Here is a 20,001-nt window from a genome sequence, read left to right as displayed (position 1 = left end):
AAAGGGTTTCAAACTAAAATCAAATACAATTAAACCGCCTAAAGTTCTAAGATTCTAACATACTAAAATGTTCCTAATCTGAAGATGGTCTACGGTTAGTTAAATTGATGAGATGACTGACTGATCTGACTAATTTTACTTACCTTTTCTGCCACTTTTTGCTAATTGCGAAGATGAGGATGAGTGTTGATATGATGAAGAGACACTCGCAAAGCACACCCATCCGCAGGCCAGGATTGAAATCCAGGACCCCTGCCATCATAGCATGCTGTGCCAACCACTCTGGCATGGGTTTACCTGCTGTTCTGGAGGTAAGGCAACAGAGATATCTCTTTTTCTCTGCAAGATTTACAGAATATAAACATAAATGCATATTTCAGGTTACTATCTTAATTGTATTGAATGAAAAACTTTCAAATGTTTATTTCAGAGACTTCAAAAAAGTTTTGAATAAGTACAGAATAAGGGTGGTCTCTCTAGAACCATGATAAAATTCAGTTTTCACGGCGAACTTTCCAAAAATTCAAGGCTACACAAAGATGTTTTCTCTATTTCAACATTGCGAATTACCATCTCTCACCACCTCTCTGCCCTCCCCCAAATACAGCATATTAATAATATAAAGTGTCTGTGATTCTGATGTACCTAAAAAATCTGATTCAATTCGATAAAACGGTAATTACATACGTATATTTAAAATATTTAATTTAAGGTGCAGAGTTTGCATTTGCCAATTCACATACTCAAGACTCGAAATACATCTACAAACACAAGTCACAAATGTTACGGGATATAGTAATTTACGAAAAATTGCTAATTAAATTCTTATTTACTTAATCAAATTCAAGGTATCTTATCCTGAAATAAACTTCCATCTGTCACATATGTTCTGCAAAGGATACCAACAAAGTAAACGAATTGAGTGAATTCGGATTTATTTTCAACGCAGCTTTCTTCTCTTTTCCTTCCTCGATAAAAATAAAACAAAGCTAAACTGTGAAATACTTGCCCCAATGCATTTATAAATATGTATAAACTCAATTGAATTTGGATTAATAAAAGTTGCATTTTTTTACATCTTCGGAGAAAAATTCACGCATAATTCCCAGAACCAAAAATTAACGTATAATTCCCAGAATTCAAGCAATTCCCAGCGAGTAGCCACCTTGAGAATTCTCTGAATGTTAGAGAATGGTCTAGTGGTTTAAACTAAACTTATTCAATACTACGTTTCTTGAGAGAGCCTCTTCTCTCATCTTCAGGTGAAATTTATTTTGCCGTTGATGGGAATTGAGTCTATGACGACCTGTGATTTGTAGTAAAATTTTACTGAATTTTACTGAAGATGAGAGACGACGTATTAGAATAAGTTTAGTTTAAAGCACTAGACCATGGATAATGTCGAATTAACATTACATGAAAATACAGAATTAAGTGGATTTTTTTTAAAATAAAAGTGTGAAAAACTACAAATTAATTTTAAAAATTCATGATTTTCTTTGTACACACATCTTTAAGACACACAATTTTACATACTGCCAGACCTGAACACATCATGCTCGCCTCAGTAGCAAAGTGATCAGCATAACATGTTACAAAGTCTAAGGTCCCAAGTTCGAAACCCTGGTTTAAGGCATGGATGTATCATTGTGATGAGGTAGAAAAGTGATGTAAAATAACGAAAGCACAAGAACACATCACATGTAGCCTCCTTGCAAATGCCACATTTTTGACCATGGTCTTATATTTTTCACAGTAACACTTTTCTTTTTTACTTGAATTAATATGTAACCTTGAGTGAACTTTAGACCTAACTCGAAGTTCAAATATTGGACAGTTCTTCCCTTCTATCCTAATACATTATCTAGTCCCCCAAGGTAATGGAGGAACATATCCTGACAGAGACAAATTCACAATCACATGTTAGATTACTCTCTAGTACAGATGCTCAGAAAACATGCACATATCTGAGCATCAAACATGCCCGTGCAAGATAAGATGGTATTGCTGCCTTCTCCGAAATATCATGATAATGCCAAGGACAGAATTAGTAGATTTAATTTAGAACTTTTCTCCAAAACTAGTATTTTGCTAAGCCATTTCTGCTACACATTTAACACTGTTCTTTGAAAATAAATTGAATATTAATTTGGGCTGAACTGATACCAGTGTCAGCAATTTCCACCGACACTGAAGTGATGCTTTGAAATCGAAACAATTTAAATTAGTTCAGGCTATATATACATTTTAATACAGTAAAACCCTGATTTTATGTTAATCAAATTTACATTTCACACATTATACACTTAATCTTAACGGTCCCAACATAGCAAAATGGTAAGAAATGTTCTTCGATTTTACATTTTACTGTACTTTTAGTTTCTATTTCAGCTTGGTCCCCTGAAAAATGTAAAATCGAAGTTTCACTGTACATTGTTTTTCATTAGAACAATAGTATATCAATCTACCAGAGATTTTATTACTTACGTGAAATTTAGAAATTTCGTATTTCTGTGGTGCACAATTTAATAGTTAAATCCTGTTAATTTCGAAGATCCTCTGTCTTCATTCACAAAGGATACGGTGTCTGGAGCAGAGATGGTACAGCGTCACTGCTTTGTTTGTTCCTGGGTGGCAGTAGTTGCAATTTCTCCCGTTCGGCAGGGCTGGCGTGTGTATCCTGATTTGCGTCGTCTGCTTCCTGTTGTCAGGTAGCGCTGCCGAGTGGTGGTTGGGGGGGGGGGGGGGGCTGGGTCATGCTGCTCGGTGCAGTGCAGTTCCTGTTACCCACGTGGCAGGAGGGGGTCAAGTATGCGCAACGCATCTTTTCTTTTTCTGGTCGGGGATCTTTTTGAGGACGGGGTACCAGGTCGGGTGTGCCTGTTCATTGTCCAGGTTCAGTGCTGGTTTCTGTAGGATGATTGCATTGGTTTCTTTGACAGTGTTTTCTATGACAGAGCCGGTTGGGTGAAGTATGGATACGGAGGCAATGCTGTGGTTTCTGGAGTGAAGGTGTAGAGAAAGGCCAGATTTTGGTGTGTCTTTTTTGGCATTTTTTCGTGTTCATTAATCCGTTCTTGGACAGTGCGAATGGTTCTGCCAATGTAGGTGTTGTGGCATTGTCATGTGGCCTTGTAGACACCAGGGGATGCAAGTTTGGGTAGGTAGTATCTCTTGAAGTTGGGTAGTGCTCTTCCGATTTGGGAAATGGGTTTGTGTGCCAGTTGTATGTTGAAGGGTTTCAGGGCCCTGGCGAATTTGCCTGATGTGGTGGGGTGGTATGGAAAAGTGATCCATTTGGGTTTGGGTTATCACTGTCTCATGGGTGTCTGCGCACCACATGGATAGCTCGCGTTCAGTGTAACCATTGTTTAGTCCTATTTCAGTTAAGCATGCTATTTCATCTTGGAGGTCGTCGTCATTGCAGCTGTGTGTGTGAAGGCTCTTCTGTAGTTCTGTAGTTCATCCATACTCCAGCTTTCTGTTTTCGTGGGTGGTTGGATTTGGCATGGATGTACTAGGTGCCCGAACCTGTTTCCTGTATATGGATGTGATGGTTTTTGTCTTGGTGTCGTTGGATGCTTAGGTCAAGAAAGTTGAGGCGGCCATCTACTTCCCTTTCAACGGTGAAATTTATGTTAGGATGTATGTTGTTGCTCTACAGAAGAGCCTTCACACACACAGAGCAGTGACGCTGTACCATCTCTGCTCCAGATGCCGTACCCTTAGTGAATGAAGACAGAGGATCTTCGAAATTAATAGGATTTAACTATTAAATTGTGCAACGCGGAGATACGAAATTTCTAAATTTCACGTAAGCAATTTTAAACTGCGTTTACCGCATCCATCATCAATACCAGAGTTTTGTTTTGAAATATTCATAACTTCACGCGATTTAATGATTTAATCACAATACTATTTCTCCACAAAATGCTGTTAGGAAAATAATAAAAATTATGCACTTTGCATAATTCCAGGACATTTAGAGTTTGCGATAGTATCATTCGATATTTGCAGACCTGGACCCCCGAAAAAAATTATATGGTAATGGCCATCGGTCTGGTCCTACTCATAAAATTTATATTAGAATAATAAAAATCATGTCAATTATGTGTTCATCAAATGCTAAAATAAAAACAGTGGTTGTTGAACATAACTGACATGTTGTTATTGTTCAACATATAAATGTACCAACAATGTACAAAATTACAAAGAATCCTAATTTTATGAAGCTGTACTTAATAGTGATTTATGTTGCAGGGTTTACTGTTGTTGGTATAGCACTGGATGTAGTAGTACTCCAGCTTGGAAAAGGACTGAATTTATATGCCTCGCCGGATGAAATAGAAGAAACAAGTGGGCGAAGAAAATCACAGACATAAATGCTTAGTGGCATGTGCAATAAACAAAAAAAGATCTCTACCCTAATCGTGCATATTAACTCCCATGCTATGCATGTGGAGATGGACACATAATAAACTAGAAGAAACAGATTTCAGGTGATGTGAGCTCCAAAGGCAACTAAACAAAGATCACAACATGGTGGAATTAATGTATTTTAGCCTCTATGGACATTTTACTTTCTGATCTTGATTGTTAAGTGTCTGTACTGAAGGACAAGGAAATTATTTAAAGACTAAACGTATAGAGCAAGGCTCTGAAATAATTTAAAGAATGAACTATGGGAGACGCCATTAAGATATTTTGAACACTTGTAATTACAAAGTTACTTATTCAACTCTGTTATTTCTGTGTGATATTTTTAATATTTTATATGCAGACGTGTTTAAGTACTCAATGTGTACAGACAATTTAATTACACATGTAAAATATTCATCTCATTTTTATTTCAAGAACTTCTTATGCAATAACCCTCTGTGGTCAAAGTCAATGAAAAAATGTAGTGTGCAGCACTGGTACATTTCTACAAGTATGCAAACTCATGTTGAAAATAGGTGGGAAAAATTAATAATGTAAAAGGAAAGCAGTGTTGCCATCTTACAAAAAAAAAAATCCAGAAAATCACATCTAGCGTTGGCTCTAAAGAATACACCCCTGGAACACTGTAATTTTTAGGTACTTTTGAAAATTGGATGTTTCCCGCTGGACTCCTAATTGTTGCACATTGTAAACAAATTCTTTTGTTTTCATTATTACATGTAAATGTAAAATATATCACCAAAAAGTGGTGGTTGAAGAATAATACCCCAATACCCCAATCCCATTATATTGGTAGCAGGAAAAATGTTAATACACTAGACTCTCGCTAATCCGGCCATTCCTTGCACATATGGGTGCCGGATTCGCGGAAGTGCCGGATTATTGAGAGGGTCGGAAATTACATACTACTATGTAGTTTAAACACATAGGGATTATACAGGCTGTACTTTACGTGTTTCCTTTTAGAAGCCATAGTATGTACTGAACTTTACTGTAAGAAAGTCACAATTTCAAATACTGTACGTATGTATAGCATTGTTTAACATTTTTAACTAACAACATTGTTGAACACGATAATTCATTGTTGTGCACGTCATTTCTGCTTGAGTGACTACAGGCCGGATGTGGGCCGAACTACTGAGAGGGCGGACTATTGAGGGCCGGATTAGCAAGAGTCTAGTGTAATAGTAACAATGGATATATTGTCTTGTCATTCCAGTATGTCATACCTTCATATGTACACCATACAAACAAACAAAAAAGACAGAATTGAAATATTATGTGTAATTTTGAAGAAATGACGTTGTAATTGTAAGCACTTGGCGGTGACATACATGCTATATCTCTCGTCCTTCGCGGAATACACAGTGATGGTAACAGGTTTACCACTCGTCCTCTAAACTTTAAAAAGCACAGCACAAATAAAATGCAAATTTGAATGTTCGACTCGATATCAAGGTCTTCACCAGTTAAAAAGGTTGGGAGGGGAAGGAAACACTACAGAATGTTCCACACTGACATAGACAATTCGACAATCAAATACAGGCAGTAAAAGGAGGGGATGGTTGCTTCAGTATTCAAGAATCCAGGATTGCATACAAAATGCTGTGAGATTCTTGGCACAAGAAACAAAGATAAACACAAAAGTGACATGTTAATTTTGGTCTCTGAACAAGCACATCATGTAAGTAAAAGGGCAATGGATGTTAAGGCATCGTTTCTCAACCTATGGCGATTAACCCACTGCTGGGTCCTCGGGGATAATTTTGGTCGGTTTCGCAAAGTCGGGCTCGAAAATATATTCACTGTGTCTTAAAAACCTAAATTTAAATTACTAAGACATATTGTTTTAACAATTTAAATTCAACCCATTTTGTACGTAGTATATATTCTACATTTGTTATTCGTGCTCTACCCTTACGTTTTACCTGCATCTCGGTAAAACATAGTCAGTGGTTAGTTAAATGTTAGACTAAAGTAAATAAGTCTTTTAAATTACATATTAACTTTTCTAGAATGAAGTATGTGTAATTTGTTTAAACAAGCGTAAAAAGAGGGTTTCTTAAAGTACTCATGTTTGCAAAAATAAGATTATAAACTGGGCATACACTCCTTCAAGTAATTCTGCTGGCTACCATGCTTATGCAGGGTGGCCACTCTAGGGGCATGATAAAATTCAAGTATAATTCCCAGTTTTGACTGAACTATCCAAAAATTTTAAATAAATAAATAAATAAAGGATTTGTGGGATTCCAATGTATCCAAAAATTCTATTTCAATTCAATTAAAATGATATAAGTTATGCTCAAAAGAAAAGGAGACCTTTGCCGTAGCGGCGTTGTATCTAATCGAAGAAGGTAAATAAATATGTTTGCCGATAGATGGCATGGTGTTTGTCCCAGTTTGCAGGTGTAGCAAACGGGTTTGCCTACTGTTTCCTCAGTTGGGGAAAGTTGTTTTGCGCAGATGGGTGCAATGTGCAATATGGATTCCTCCAGATCAGCTCAGAGAGCTGTAATCCAATTTCTTTGTGCAGAAGGCGAGCATGCTTCACAAATTTATCGCAGAATGAAGGACCTCTACTCATAGACTAGCTGGAATGTGGTGAAACAGCGAGCTCTGAACGGTACTTCTTAAACAGGCTATCAAAAACAAGCGCAGAGGTAAGCTCTCGAAGGGGATAGTGCTGCTCCAGGACAACACTAGGCCACATGTGGCAAAGACGACCCTTGACCTGCTGAGAACATTTCAATGGGAAGTCCTCACACATCCTCCGTACAGCCCCAATATTTCCCCATGTGACTCCCATATCTTCGGCCCTTTAAAACAATCACTGAAAAGTGAACGGTTCACCTGTGATGAGGAAGTGCAGAACACCGTGGAAAACTGGATCCGTAAGCAACCCAGGAGTTTCTACACTGAAGCCATCCACTCCCTTCCTACACGCTGGGATCAGTGCATCAATATCACTGGCAATTATGTGTAGGTATCATGTTACAAATTAACTGTAATTCACATATTATGTAATGCAAATATTCCTGTAACATAATATTCTTTAGATATAACCGAAGTGTCCTTTTCATTTGGGCATACCTTATATATATATCATACACTATGCTGACCCAGCCAGAGGCAGGAAACTGTAAAGGATGATGACGATATATACACTATTTTAAATATTCAATTTAAGATGCGGAGTTTACATTTGCCATTTCACAAACTCGGACTGGAAATACATCTACAAACACAAGTCACAAATGTTACGGAATATACTAATCAACGAAAAATTGATAATAATATAAGGTTTTCAAACTCAAATTTACCTAATCAAATTCAAGATATCTTATTTTGCAATAATCTTCCCTCTGTCAGATAGATTGTTCTGCAAAGGACACTACCATGCAGCTTCTTTTTCTTCCTCGATACACATAAAAGCTAAACTGTGGAAAACTTGCCTCAGGGCATTTGTAAATATATAAATTCATGTGGATGAAGTTGCAATTTTTCACGTCTACCGAGAAAAATTCATGTAGAATTCATGCATAATTCCCGGAGCCAATAATTCACGAATAATTACCAGAATTCAAGGAATTCCCGGTGAGTAGCCACCCTGTTATGGGTCTCATGAAGTGTAATGTTCTTCAAGGTGGGTCCCTGACTAAAAAAGGATGAGAGCCACTGTGTTAAAGGCATCAAAGTCCAATCATAATAACAGGATTCAAACCCTGGATAGCTTAGTCTTTGTGGAAAGGGATGTCTTCTAAAATGCAAATATCAAAGAGATAAATGCCATAATATAATTCTAGCATATATTGAACATTCAATGAGCACAGGTTCATTCAACTTGGCCGACAAAACTACAAAACATTAAATACACAAGCAAAAGCAGGCAACCTAATTTACCTATCAACTATGAAGGACATTGAGATTTCTGCTGCATGATTGGAGAACAAGCATGCTGTTGACAAGCTACAAGCTTCTGCCATCTGCTACTGGTCTACAAAAAAAATATTTGTGAATGTTACAAGAACAAAACAAGCTGTTTCTAGAAGTTGCTGAGCCCTTGAATGCAGATCTGATTTCAGAATTTCTCCATCGGGCTCAGATTTCCTGTAAAAATGTTTTTTGTATTTTCCTACCTCAGCCTATGTTCTATATGTATTGGTCGAAAGGACTCGCTTTCACAAAAGTGCTACAAACCTAAAAGGTAATAAATCTGTGTCAGTACACAAAGGAATGAAGTAAATGAGTAACATGAAAGTGTAGAAACATACCTAAAAATGTTTCCTTCCCGATTTCCTACAAAACTTTGCCTCAGGATCATCTCTTCGTAAGGTCCAGCAGTAGTCGGACAGCATTGCGGCACTCTATTTGCCTTGATACCGCTTTTCCATTAGAGCAATGTCTTGGTGAAACCGTTCACCGTGTTCGTCACTAACGGCACCAAGATTAGTTGGGAAGAAGTCCAGGTGATCATTCAAGAAATGTAATTTTAGAGACATGTTGCATCCCATACGTTGGTATGATCTAATTAGTCCATGTACAATTCTCTGCTTTATAGGTTGCCTAAAAAGTTTTTACATACACTTGTAAAAGACAACCATGCCATTTTTTCAACATCTGTTAATTGTTGAATGAAATTCTCGTCATTCATCAATTCCATTATTTGAGGCCCTACAAATATTCCTTCTTTAATTTTGGCATCGCTGATTCTTGGGAATTTCTGTTGCAAGTACATGAATCCACGTGAAGTTCTGTCCATGGCTTTCACAAAGTTTTTAATTAGTCCCAATTTTATGTGCAGAGGAGGGAGATACACATTTTTTGGGGTCAACAAGAGGAGTGTTCACCACATTCTTCTGTCCAGGCACTAATTCACTACGAAGAGGCCATTTTTTCCCACAATAGTGATTTTTCTGTCTCTGCTGTCCCACTCGCATAAGAAACAGCAATGCTTTGTGTACCCAAGCTGCATGCCAAGCAGAATTGCAATTACCTTCAGATCTCCACATATATTCCATTTGTATTTCTCATATTGTATATTTGTCAGAAGCTGTTTCAAGTTCTCATACGTCTCCTTCATGTTAACAGCATGAGCAATTGGTACTGATGGGAATTTGTTTCTATTATGGAGAGAAGTACAGCTTTCATACTAACTCTGCTGGAATCGATGAAAAGACGCCAATCGTGTGAACTGTATTCATGGCCAAGACAATCCATAACGGATGAGATGTCATTACAAAAAACCATGTCTCCTTCGGGGGAGAAATATTCTGAGAAAATAGTATGGCGGTCACGAAAAAAACACACTTTCGTATCGCAAGCGAGGAGATTCCAACCTTTCAGTCGCGAAGCTAAAAGTTCAGACTGTTGCTTAGACAAATTTAAATCCCGCGTAAGGTTGTTCAGATCCCCTTGTGACAATAAGTGTGGCTCCATTGATGAACCGGACACTTTAAATGTTGGGTCGGCAGTTTCATCACCTCTTGCACTTTCATCCCCATGTTGGTCACGACAACCATCTTCACTCAGTCACATTCTCAGGAGGCTTTGGTACCGGCAATTCTTCATTGTGACATACAGGTCTCATGGCTGATAATAAATTTGGGTACTGCACAGTGTTCCTTGTTTTCGACGTGATTCCAGCTATTTTGGTCAGGCAGAAATAACAGTCTGTTGTGTGATCTGATGGTTCCCTCCAAACCAGGGGAACAGCAAATGACATGTGACGTGATCCTTTTAACCAGCTTTTCAGAAGTGTAACACAGGTCAAACAGCATATGTGGGGGGCCCATGTTTTGTCCTGGTCCCCAACTTTACACCCAAAATAAAGTTCATAGCACTTCTTTACAAGAGGGGTAATTCGTCGCTTTTGTGACTTAAATGTTAACTCTCCACATATATAACAAAACGAATTGGGGCTATTTATGCAGGTACGAGGCATTTTCTTATGCACTAACAGTACACACTACTTCTGAAACTTCGAATCACAACCTAAATCAAAGGCAGTCACTTCCCACTCTGTCAGAACTCACAATGCCGAGACGCATGTGCCAACAAACAATACTGCGATTCTACGTGTTCGGGCATGACTCATCGACAGTGTTGCCATGCCTCTCTCTTATTCACGATTTGGTTTGTTGCAATTGGAGGAAGGTCCCTGGCCTTAGGAACGTGCTGGTCATTCTATGGTCATATAATGACTGTTATTCAACAATATATGTAGAGTAAATATAGGTTAAGCCACAGCCCAATAGGCAGAATTTTCATGAATTGCATTAGGTACAGGTTAGTGTGTAACAAAAAAAACTGAGCCTGATAGGAAAAAAACCATTTTCGAATTCAGCACCATCGACTTGCCTTAGATCACCATTCACATTCCTTGTAACAAATTTCATGTTGACCAGTGATATGTATAAATTCACTGTTGATTTGGATTAATAAAAGTCTATGGAGAAAAATTCATGCATAATTTCCAGAAGCAACTCTTCACGCAGAATTACTGGAATTCAAGGAATTCTCAGTAAGTAGCCACCCTGTAACTGCATTCCTGACCAGCACAGGCACATTTAAGCAAAGAGCTCACAATGGTACACCTTTGACATATGTTCAATCTGGATCAAAAACAACAAAAGTTACAACATTGATAGTGGCAGAGAAAACTGAAATGAATACAGCATGCACAAAAGAAGTAACTACAGTACACGAGTTGTACATTTAAAATATTGGTAACGTTTTCAAATAATTTTAATTTAATAATTTTTCAAAAGTTTTAAGGAATAATTAGAAAGTACTTTGGAATACTGGAAATGATTGTGGAAGAAAGTTCAAAGATTGGAAAAAGTAATTTGCAGATTTTTATGCAAGGCTCGATAGGGGTATCGTGCTTGAGAGCAAATGCTAAGTGATCAGGTGCTGGAAGCATTTAGGGATGTTATTATAATGCTAAGAACCCTACACCTAACAATGAAATCATTTAGCAACGTAATACCGCTTTGCACACCATGCACGTAAAGTAGATGATGGCAGCAGTTTGTATCCAAGACAACAGTAAACAAATGGCTGCTCGCAAACAAAAAAATCATATAGAAGTGCATGGAAGGAAAAAATTGTTCTCTAGACAAGATGCAGTAAGAAATCACCAAAATTCTGAAGTATGTGTTAACAGACATAAATAGAAATTGAACCATGTAAAAAATGGTCGTGTACAATGATTAATTTTGAATAAAACAATCGGGACTTGGGCAAAAAAATAATAATAATGATAAGTTCTAAAAAATACAAATTCAGTACTGAATTACACATCCTTAAATAAGGTACAAGTCTAATAAAAAAAAACTGTTCAATAGAATATGTAAAATTTTATACTATTATTAAAACACTTTAAACAGGTGGGGAAAAAATATTAAATAAACTTTTGTGGCAATAAAGATGTCATATATTACTTGTAAAAATGGAAATATGTACAATATGTTCATTTACTTCTTGCTCGGACTGTTACTGTTTCAGAATACACAGTTTCTATAAATGCCATCAATGTTCTTATCACAAAACCATCATAATTTCAAAAATGTATCACTGGAGAACACTTACTTTCGGTTCAATTGTTCATAACCATGTTTCCAATGTCAGGGAATCGAATACGAACTATGTCACTTGTCCGTACCAAAGCATCTGGATAAGTGGTGAACGGTGTTTCCAACTGCTTCATGTAAAAATTAGCAATGTCTCTATCTGAGCCGTGAAATTTTCCTGTGACGCTTGATTTCTCTACAGTGTGAATCTCGCTCTTCTTTCCTGTAAAAATCACGTATATTATTTAAAATGTCAATGAATAAATACACATTAACACATTAAATCAAAGAGGAGGGAGTTTATATGAAGCTCATGTGAGGGTGACCCTTGTGATGCATTGTAAACATTAATAATTAGGGCCGAGCTGAATCGTGTAACGTATTTGTTCCATGGTATACATTACTTTGAGAGGCTGTTGTCATGTGAGAGGCTGTCTGTCTGGGAGACCTGGGTTCGATTCTCAGAGTTAGTGATCTAAGGTTAGAATGTTTCTGACAAATCCCCTGCACAAAGTGCCTAGAGTTCAACCAGCTTCTAATAAATGGGTACCAGTACCTGGGAGCAACACTGGGAACTAAAGGCAGTCGAAGCATGGTGCAGTCTACCTCCACATCCCTCTAGGTGCCTTTATGGCATGGTTAACCTACCTTACATACATCAAGTAATACTGACACATGAAGTTTGTGCAAGAAATTTGCACACAATAAATGATTCTGTAATGAATGAATGAGATTAACACCTAGTATCAGATTTATTTTTATTTGAACAAGAGTGTACAAATCCACTTCCTGATTAACAATAAATATTACTGCATTTCTCAAATTCACGTTATGCAAAATAATCTAACACAGTTATTTTTAGTGGTTTTTATTTAATCTTATCTGTGACGTTTCGTCCTGGTTTCCCAGAACTTTTTCAAGCTACACCAAGATATACACAGAACAACACAACCTCACATGGCTAGTCACTCACCAAGAACAGAGTTGAGTGAGCATATGTTGGCACATGGGCACAGGATTAAGAAAGTACAAATGAAGGAGGGAAAATTAAATAGACAGAAAAGTGGCAGAGACAAAGCACATATGCATAAACAGGGGAGAGAAAATGAACAAAAACGAAGGGGAAATTGGAATGAAATGGGTGGAACTAATGTTACGTTTAAGGCCGTTAGCCAGCTTAAACTGCTTGGCGGAGAGAGAGGTTGTATTTATAAGTGAGGGGGGCCTGAATAATGAATGCTCTTGCCCCTTACCAATATTTATTTAGGATTCACGTAACGAGGGGGAAGTTCACGCCCGAGCCGGATTAAAAGGTAATTAAACACTGATAATAGAAGGACCAGTTGTCATCACTGTACCTGTTGATGTTCCTGCGGTGCTGGCCTGCGAAGGGCATCTGCGTTGGGCACGGCCCAAACCTCCGCGAGGGTCCACTCTACGGTGTACACACTAAGGCTACTTACTCGCTTCCGACTCTCTCAGCCACTAACTTCTGACTGTCCCGGTGACTTCTCGTCACCTGATTTAGCATTTAATGCCGGCTCGTGACACTAATAAAAAAGCATGTGGAGAGCAAGTTGGTTGAGTTTCCTGAGCCACCTTCAATTTTCTGCACAAAAATGGAAAATTTCAACTTGCCAGATCAGTTAAGGAGAAAGGGAAGGTCAGTTCCACCAGAAGGAGGAGGGGAGGAAAAACAAGCAGAGTAGGTTACAGGATGGAGAGGAGGGGGAGAAACAGTCAGCTATGATACCTGCAGGGAAAAACCAGTTTGCCTAGGAGGAAATAAGGACACAAGTTATTCATTCCTTAGAAGTGTAGAGTGACTGACCATGTGACGTTATGCTGTTGTATATATATCTTAGTGTAGATTGAAAAAGTTCTTGGAAACCAGGACGAAACGTCGCAGATGAAATAAAATAAAAACCACTAAAAATTACTTCGTTAGATTATTTTGCATATTCAAAAAGTGGTTATACAAACCTTTAAGGAACATAGAAATTCATATTACCCAAGCAAACACAATCAGAAACAATATATCAGCAATGATTGATTAAAATGAAGTGCAAGTATTAAATTACAACAGAAAATAGGATACATGACACTAACAGGCTTATTAATTATATATGTATACTCTAAGAATAAAAGAAATCAATTATTTAAGCTACAAGCATATAAATATTATTTAAATACAAAACAACATAAATCCAGCATACATATGAGTAATGGGCTGTGAACTTCCTCTAAATACACAACAGAAAATTATTGTAATTTGTAATAATCATTATTAGATGAATATAAAACATGTGATTGGCTGAAAAGGTGAGAAGAAATTATAACAACATAAATTTTGCACATACACAAGTAACAGACAATGAGACTAAGAAGAAATTATCTGAATCAAATTAAATTTATGTAAATTTGCAGTGCAATAATGGGCTGAAATGAGAAGAAACAAGGAAAAATGACAACATGTATATGAATTCACACAATAGCAACAAAATATATACATTTAACACACACAAGAAAAATAGCTGCACAAGTATGAAAAAAAACTTTATTAAATTAATGTTAAGTACACAGTAATAAATTTGATTTAAATTACAATATTTATAGATCTGTAGAAATAGTAATGCTGAAATACCACCACAATTAGCATAATTAGTTCATTTAGATGCATGATAAGTATATCTTTGATTGCAAGAAATAGTTTAAAATGCATAGTAATTAAGAAACTATTTACAATTTCATTTACAAAATTCAATATATCTCTTCATCTTGTAAGGAAAATTATCGTAAGAATTATGAAAAAAAAAATATTCAGTGATAAAAATTTGAATTATTTAGGTGTCTGCTTACCTACCAACCCTGCCATAACCCTCAAGAACCTTTCTCGCAAATATGCCCTGGCTTCCTGCTTCTCTTCAGAATACAGGTTGTGGGGTATCTCCGAAGAAGCATCTTTCATCATCATTGTAGTAAAAAAAAATGCCTGGAAATAAAAATAATTGCTACATTAAAAATTGCAGAACATTTCCAAACGAAAATGGCTTACTTTTGTTATTTTACAATGCTTTTCTGCCACTTTTGGCTAATTGCAATGATGAGGATGAGTGATGATTGCATCAAAGTGATGAAGGCACACTCATAAGAACATCCATGCCCACACAGGGATTTGGTGGCAAGATCGAAAGTCAGCCTCTTAAAGTACTTTGCTACCAAGCCAGCAGGCTAAGGTATCTGAATAATTAACAAATTAATAATCTGATATTTAGATTGGTAAATTTCTTATATCCGCAAGACAGATTTCTTCAAATTTACAGGAGAAATTACTTACCGAATGCAGTTTCTTTATAGTTGTGGAAGTGTTTTCTCACATCGTTCATTGAATTTTGCCAGTAAATCATCTATTTTTCGATATAAATGTGTGACTGATGCACGAAAGCTGTTGCATCCATTTCCTTCCAGCCGGATGTTGCCTGTGTGTGATGACGTAATCACGGTCAATGCCGGTCAGTGTTTCCAAACACGTGTTTTTGTAACTGAAGAAGGTACGTTTCCACAAATGGTTTGTGGGGCTATGTGCCAATGGTTTGTGGGGCTATGCGAGAATGGTGTGTGGGGTTACGCATTTTTTTTTTTTCTAAACCACTTTTTAACTGTTCTAAACTAAACGTGACCCAACCTAACCTAACCTTACCGGAAATGGTTAGTGGGGCTATGCATCAATGGTTTGTGAAGCAACGTAGGTATTTTTGGGTGCAGTGGGGTGGAAACACTGCATGCCGAGTACGGTAGTGAAACTGTGACCGCTATTTTGCGTGTTATCGAAGGCAAAAAGAAACCAAGAAAACTTACTCGATATGTCGCAAATACAGCTTATTTCTGTGAAATAAGCGAAATGCCCCCTTCAACAATGTTTCTCAATGCAGAATACGTAAGTACGAATATTCAAATTAAATAAAATAAATTAATCAGCGAGTGCCTGGAAGAAGACACAGATGACCAGGTGGATTTACAGTCCCCTTCTGATTTGGAAAACTCTGGTGACTCAGATGCCCGCCAAACAGAAAATAGTGACCATGACAGTGCTTTTGAGGTGTCAGCAGATGACGAAGAAGACCAGGATAAAGATTTAGAATATCGTAGGGCAGGGCGCGAAATTTCCGGTCGCCAGGTCGCCATTGGCGACCAAACGTTTTGGGATGGCGACTAAAATTTTGTTGTTTCAAATGTGTGTCAAACACGTATCAAGACTTCATCTCTTGAGAGAAACGGCAGAAGTTATAGAAGAAATTCTAAAACTGAGTGATATCCACACTATTAGGTGGTTAGCCAGCAAAGAACGTGCAATAAGAGCTCTCTTGCAATCATGGAAAGCTGTTGTCACCCATCTTGAACAGGTGGCCCACAGAAAAGACAATGATGGCGCTAAAGCTAAGGACTTGCTGAAAAGTTTGAAGCAATTTAAATTTGTTAAGCTTCTGTACTTCCTTTTGGATTTCTACAGGAAATTGAACTCTTTAAGCGTGGCACTACAAAATAAGAATCTTTTGATTTCATCTCTGAAAATAAGAATTGAACACTGTATTTCAGTTTTGGCTGACCTGGAATCTAATGTTGGACCAAGCGAACAAGATTTCTTGGACCATATATCCATTTCAGGGAAGATCAGGGATATGCAAGAGTTTCAGACTGTTAGAGGAAACTTAATTAACAATGCGAAGGTGTACATCACAGAAACATTGCCGTCTATGTCAACAGATGCGATTGCATCTCTGCATGTTTTCGACAGCTTGGGTTGGCCTTCCAAAGAAAATATTCTTCAGTTTGGGAAGAAATAAAGAAGCTCTACATATACTTGAACCCGAGCCTTTATAATGAGAAAATGGATGTTCTGTCAGCAGAGTGGACAGAATACAAACTTTTGTTTCCTTCTCCAGCTTTGAATCAGACGCTGGAGAAGATCCACAATGCCGATCCACAGTGCGGAGTGTTCAGCAAGATTCTCCAATTTGCTCCAGATTTTGACATTTTGTGCTGTTCTACCAATGAGCACAGCCTCATGTGAGGGAGGTTTCAGCTGTCACAACAGACTCAAGACTACTTACAGGAACTTTCTGAAGACTGAGACACTGGATGATTTGCTCAGAGTTTTCGAACACCCCCCCCCCCCCCCAGCCTCCCTGTCAGAGTTTGACCCAGCAGCTGCGATTGATAAGTGGTACTTCAGTGCAGAACGACAGCGCTACACAAACATTAATTCCTAACTTTTAATAATTGCTCATATTTTTATTATTTATCAATAGAAAATAGTGGCGACCAAAGATTTTAGTCCGGCGACTGACTTCAAACTTGAAATTTCATGCCCTGTCGTAGGGTGCCGTATCTTGGAAAAGACAAAGTTACACTGTGGAATGTTCAACCAGCATCACAACATCGGCGTAGAAGCAGCAGGAATATAGTTCTTCATCTACCTGGAGTCCATTGTGTTGCAAAAATGCTAAAACTATTCGCGAAGCTTTCCAGCTTTTCTTCCCTGATAAACTTATTGAAGAAATAAGGCAATAAACTAATACAAAGCTGAAACTTTTCAGAGAAAACTGGAGCAGAGAGAGAGATGCTTTGGATACAAATCCAGATGAGAGTTGAGCTGTGTTAGGTCTTCCCAGCAGCGTGTTGAGGATTTGTGGAGCACAGATGGAACTGCGCCAGAGTTCTTCAGGACAGTTTTGAGCTACAGGCGATGTTTGTTAGTGCTAAGAGCTCTTCGCTTCGATGATGCCAGGACAAGAGAAGCTAGGAAAGCCTTGTACAAGCTTGCAGCTATAAGAAAAGTTTTTGAGGACTTCGTACAACGATGTGTTGATTATTATAGTGTTGGGGAATATGTCACTGTTGATGAGATGTTAGTCATTCTGTGGAAAATGTAGTTTTTGGCAATACATGCAAAATTTTCGTAATGGCAGACGGAAGGATGTATTATACTTCAAAAATGGAAGTGTTTGTTAGTAAACAGCCAGATGGAAAGTATCTGGCACAAGTGCAGAAAGTATCGTGGGTAGACTAGTTGAGTCTATCAAGGGCTGAGGAAGAAATGTGACCATGGACAATTGGTTTTCTTCAGTGCCTCTGGTAAATAAACCTGTTCGTACTCATAATTTGACAGTCGTTGGGATGATCAGAAAGAATAAGACTGAGCTGCCTCTTGAAGTAGTAAACACAAAAGAATCATCCAGTGAACAGTAGTCTCTTTGCTTTTGGTGAAGATAGTATGGTTGTTTCCTATGTCCCAAGAAAGACCAGGTACGTCATCCTCATTTCTAGCATACATGATTTGGATGAGAAAGATGAAGCTACGGATGACGAGAGAAAATCAGACATAATCACCATGTACAACACAAAAGGCAGTGTTGACATTGTAAACCAATTGAAGGCACAATACACGGTTGCTAGAATTTGCTGCCGGTAGCCATTGAGAAACTTCCTTACTCTCCTGGACGTAGGTTGCTATCAACGGACAGATCATCTACAAACTGAATACAAATGAGAAGATGTCACGAAGCAAGTTTGTGAAATCTTTGGCATTTGAGCTAACGAGGAACCATTTGCATGCGAGACTCACCATCACAGACATACACGACCTGATGATGACGACAAGGCAGATTCTCAAGCTTCCTGAACCAGTTCACCAACCAAACCAGAACGAGGGAGTCAAATGTGCTTTTTGTTCCAAAAATAATAGGAAAACAACTGCTAGATGCGCCAAATGCACAGAGGCAACATGTGGTGAACACACTGTCACAGTCTGCGGTAACTGCCTAGTGTAAAGTCTAGTAAGAGCAGATTAACTTCAGGATTAAAGTCATTTTCAACAATGTAACTTTTCTTTGTGTGTGTCTAAATTCTGAAAAGAAATTAACATGTTGAAACAAAAATGTAATAAATATGTAGAATATAACAAACAGATGACTAGCTTAATAAATAGTTAATGTATTAATGAGAAAATAATATTAAAAGATCTAGAAATACTAAAAATACAATTAAAGAATACTGAAAGTGGTTGTCTATACCGAAATAGCAAGATGCTCACCCCCAACCCATGGCGTGACTAGAGTCTCGAGTGAGCGCGACCGATCGCGGGTTAATAATATGATTGATTGATTTATTTATTTCGTCCATGAATCACATGGTTTGCATTTACATGCAGTGATATCGAACATGTCAATTTATAGGAACGACTGAACATGACTGGACCCCTCTCCGATTTTCTTCATATTTGGCATACTCACTAATTGAGGCCTCCAAATCACGAATCTGAAGTTAAAATTTGTCGGAAACGTCTACAAATTGCAAAATAAGCGAAAATAAGGAGTTAGTTTTCAGAATGGAAACTGTCGATTTTCGCGAATTTTTTTTTATTTCACAAGCAAATATATATATATTCCTGATACTACCACGACACCAAATTTTAACTATGTTTGCCTAACCTAACCACGTGGCAATGGTTCGTGGGGCTAGCGTCAATGGTTCGCAATTATTTGCAATTTCTAGATCCTGATAATAACACACCGAATTTTAACTAAGTTTGCCAAACCTAACCGAAACTAACCTAACCACGCGCCAATGGTTCGTGGGGCTAGCACCAATGGTTCGTGAGGCTAGCGTCAATGGTTCGCAATTTCTAGAAGTTTCCGACAAATTTTCACTTCAGATTCGTGATTAGGCCGCCTCAATTAGTGAGTATGTCAAATATGAAGAAAATCGGAGAGGGGTCCGGTCATCTCAAGTCATACCGTAAAATACAATGATATTGTCTAATGTGATGAAATACAAATACTGCAATGGAAATGTTACCAAATTTTGTTTCTTAGAACATTTGCCTCATCTATTCGTCACGGAGCCAGCAAAAGCTTGCACAAACTTTTAAAAACAACCACAGTACGGAAATAATGATAATAATAATTTCTGTAGAACTCGTTACCGA

At 37.7% G+C, this 20,001-nt stretch overlaps 2 protein-coding genes across 3 annotated transcripts in view; one reads left to right on the top strand and one right to left on the bottom strand.

Moving 5' to 3' along the window:
• Positions 1 to 4,824, top strand: part of LOC145991234 (solute carrier organic anion transporter family member 74D-like) — a 56,282-nt gene extending 51,458 nt beyond the window's left edge. For both annotated transcript variants that reach the window (XM_083127194.1, XM_083127196.1), the window contains exon 13: positions 4,261 to 4,824. In XM_083127194.1, coding sequence (XP_082983320.1) covers positions 4,261 to 4,382 — 122 coding nt within the window. In that variant the 3' untranslated portion in view covers positions 4,383 to 4,824. The remainder of the gene's footprint in view (positions 1 to 4,260) is intronic.
• On the bottom strand, positions 322 to 19,962 carry LOC145991235 (gem-associated protein 7-like). Its single transcript, XM_083127197.1, has 4 exons — positions 19,872 to 19,962; positions 14,874 to 15,006; positions 12,034 to 12,237; positions 322 to 339 (listed from the first exon to the last, which is right to left on the bottom strand). The coding sequence occupies exons 2-3, from the start codon at positions 14,986 to 14,988 to the stop codon at positions 12,041 to 12,043; spliced, it is 312 nt and encodes a 103-aa protein (XP_082983323.1). The 5' UTR covers positions 14,989 to 15,006; positions 19,872 to 19,962; the 3' UTR covers positions 322 to 339; positions 12,034 to 12,040.
• Positions 19,963 to 20,001: the final 39 nt, after the last annotated feature.

This window comes from Lepisma saccharinum, chromosome 8 (genome assembly GCF_977018435.1).
Source record: "Lepisma saccharinum chromosome 8, izLepSacc3.1, whole genome shotgun sequence".
In the NCBI taxonomy this organism is placed as follows: Eukaryota; Metazoa; Arthropoda; class Insecta; order Zygentoma; family Lepismatidae; genus Lepisma; species Lepisma saccharinum.
This window is presented reverse-complemented; position numbering and strand designations above follow the sequence as displayed.

What these genes read in the sequence shown, in the direction of transcription:
- LOC145991235 (XM_083127197.1), bottom strand. Translation starts at nt 14,988, where the DNA reads ATGATGATGAAAGATGCTTCTTCGGAGATACCCCACAACCTGTATTCT. An exon ending in GGTTATGGCAGGGTTGGTAG is followed by an intron (nt 12,238 to 14,873) that starts GTAAGCAGACAC and finishes TGATTTTTACAG; the next exon opens with GAAAGAAGAGCGAGATTCAC.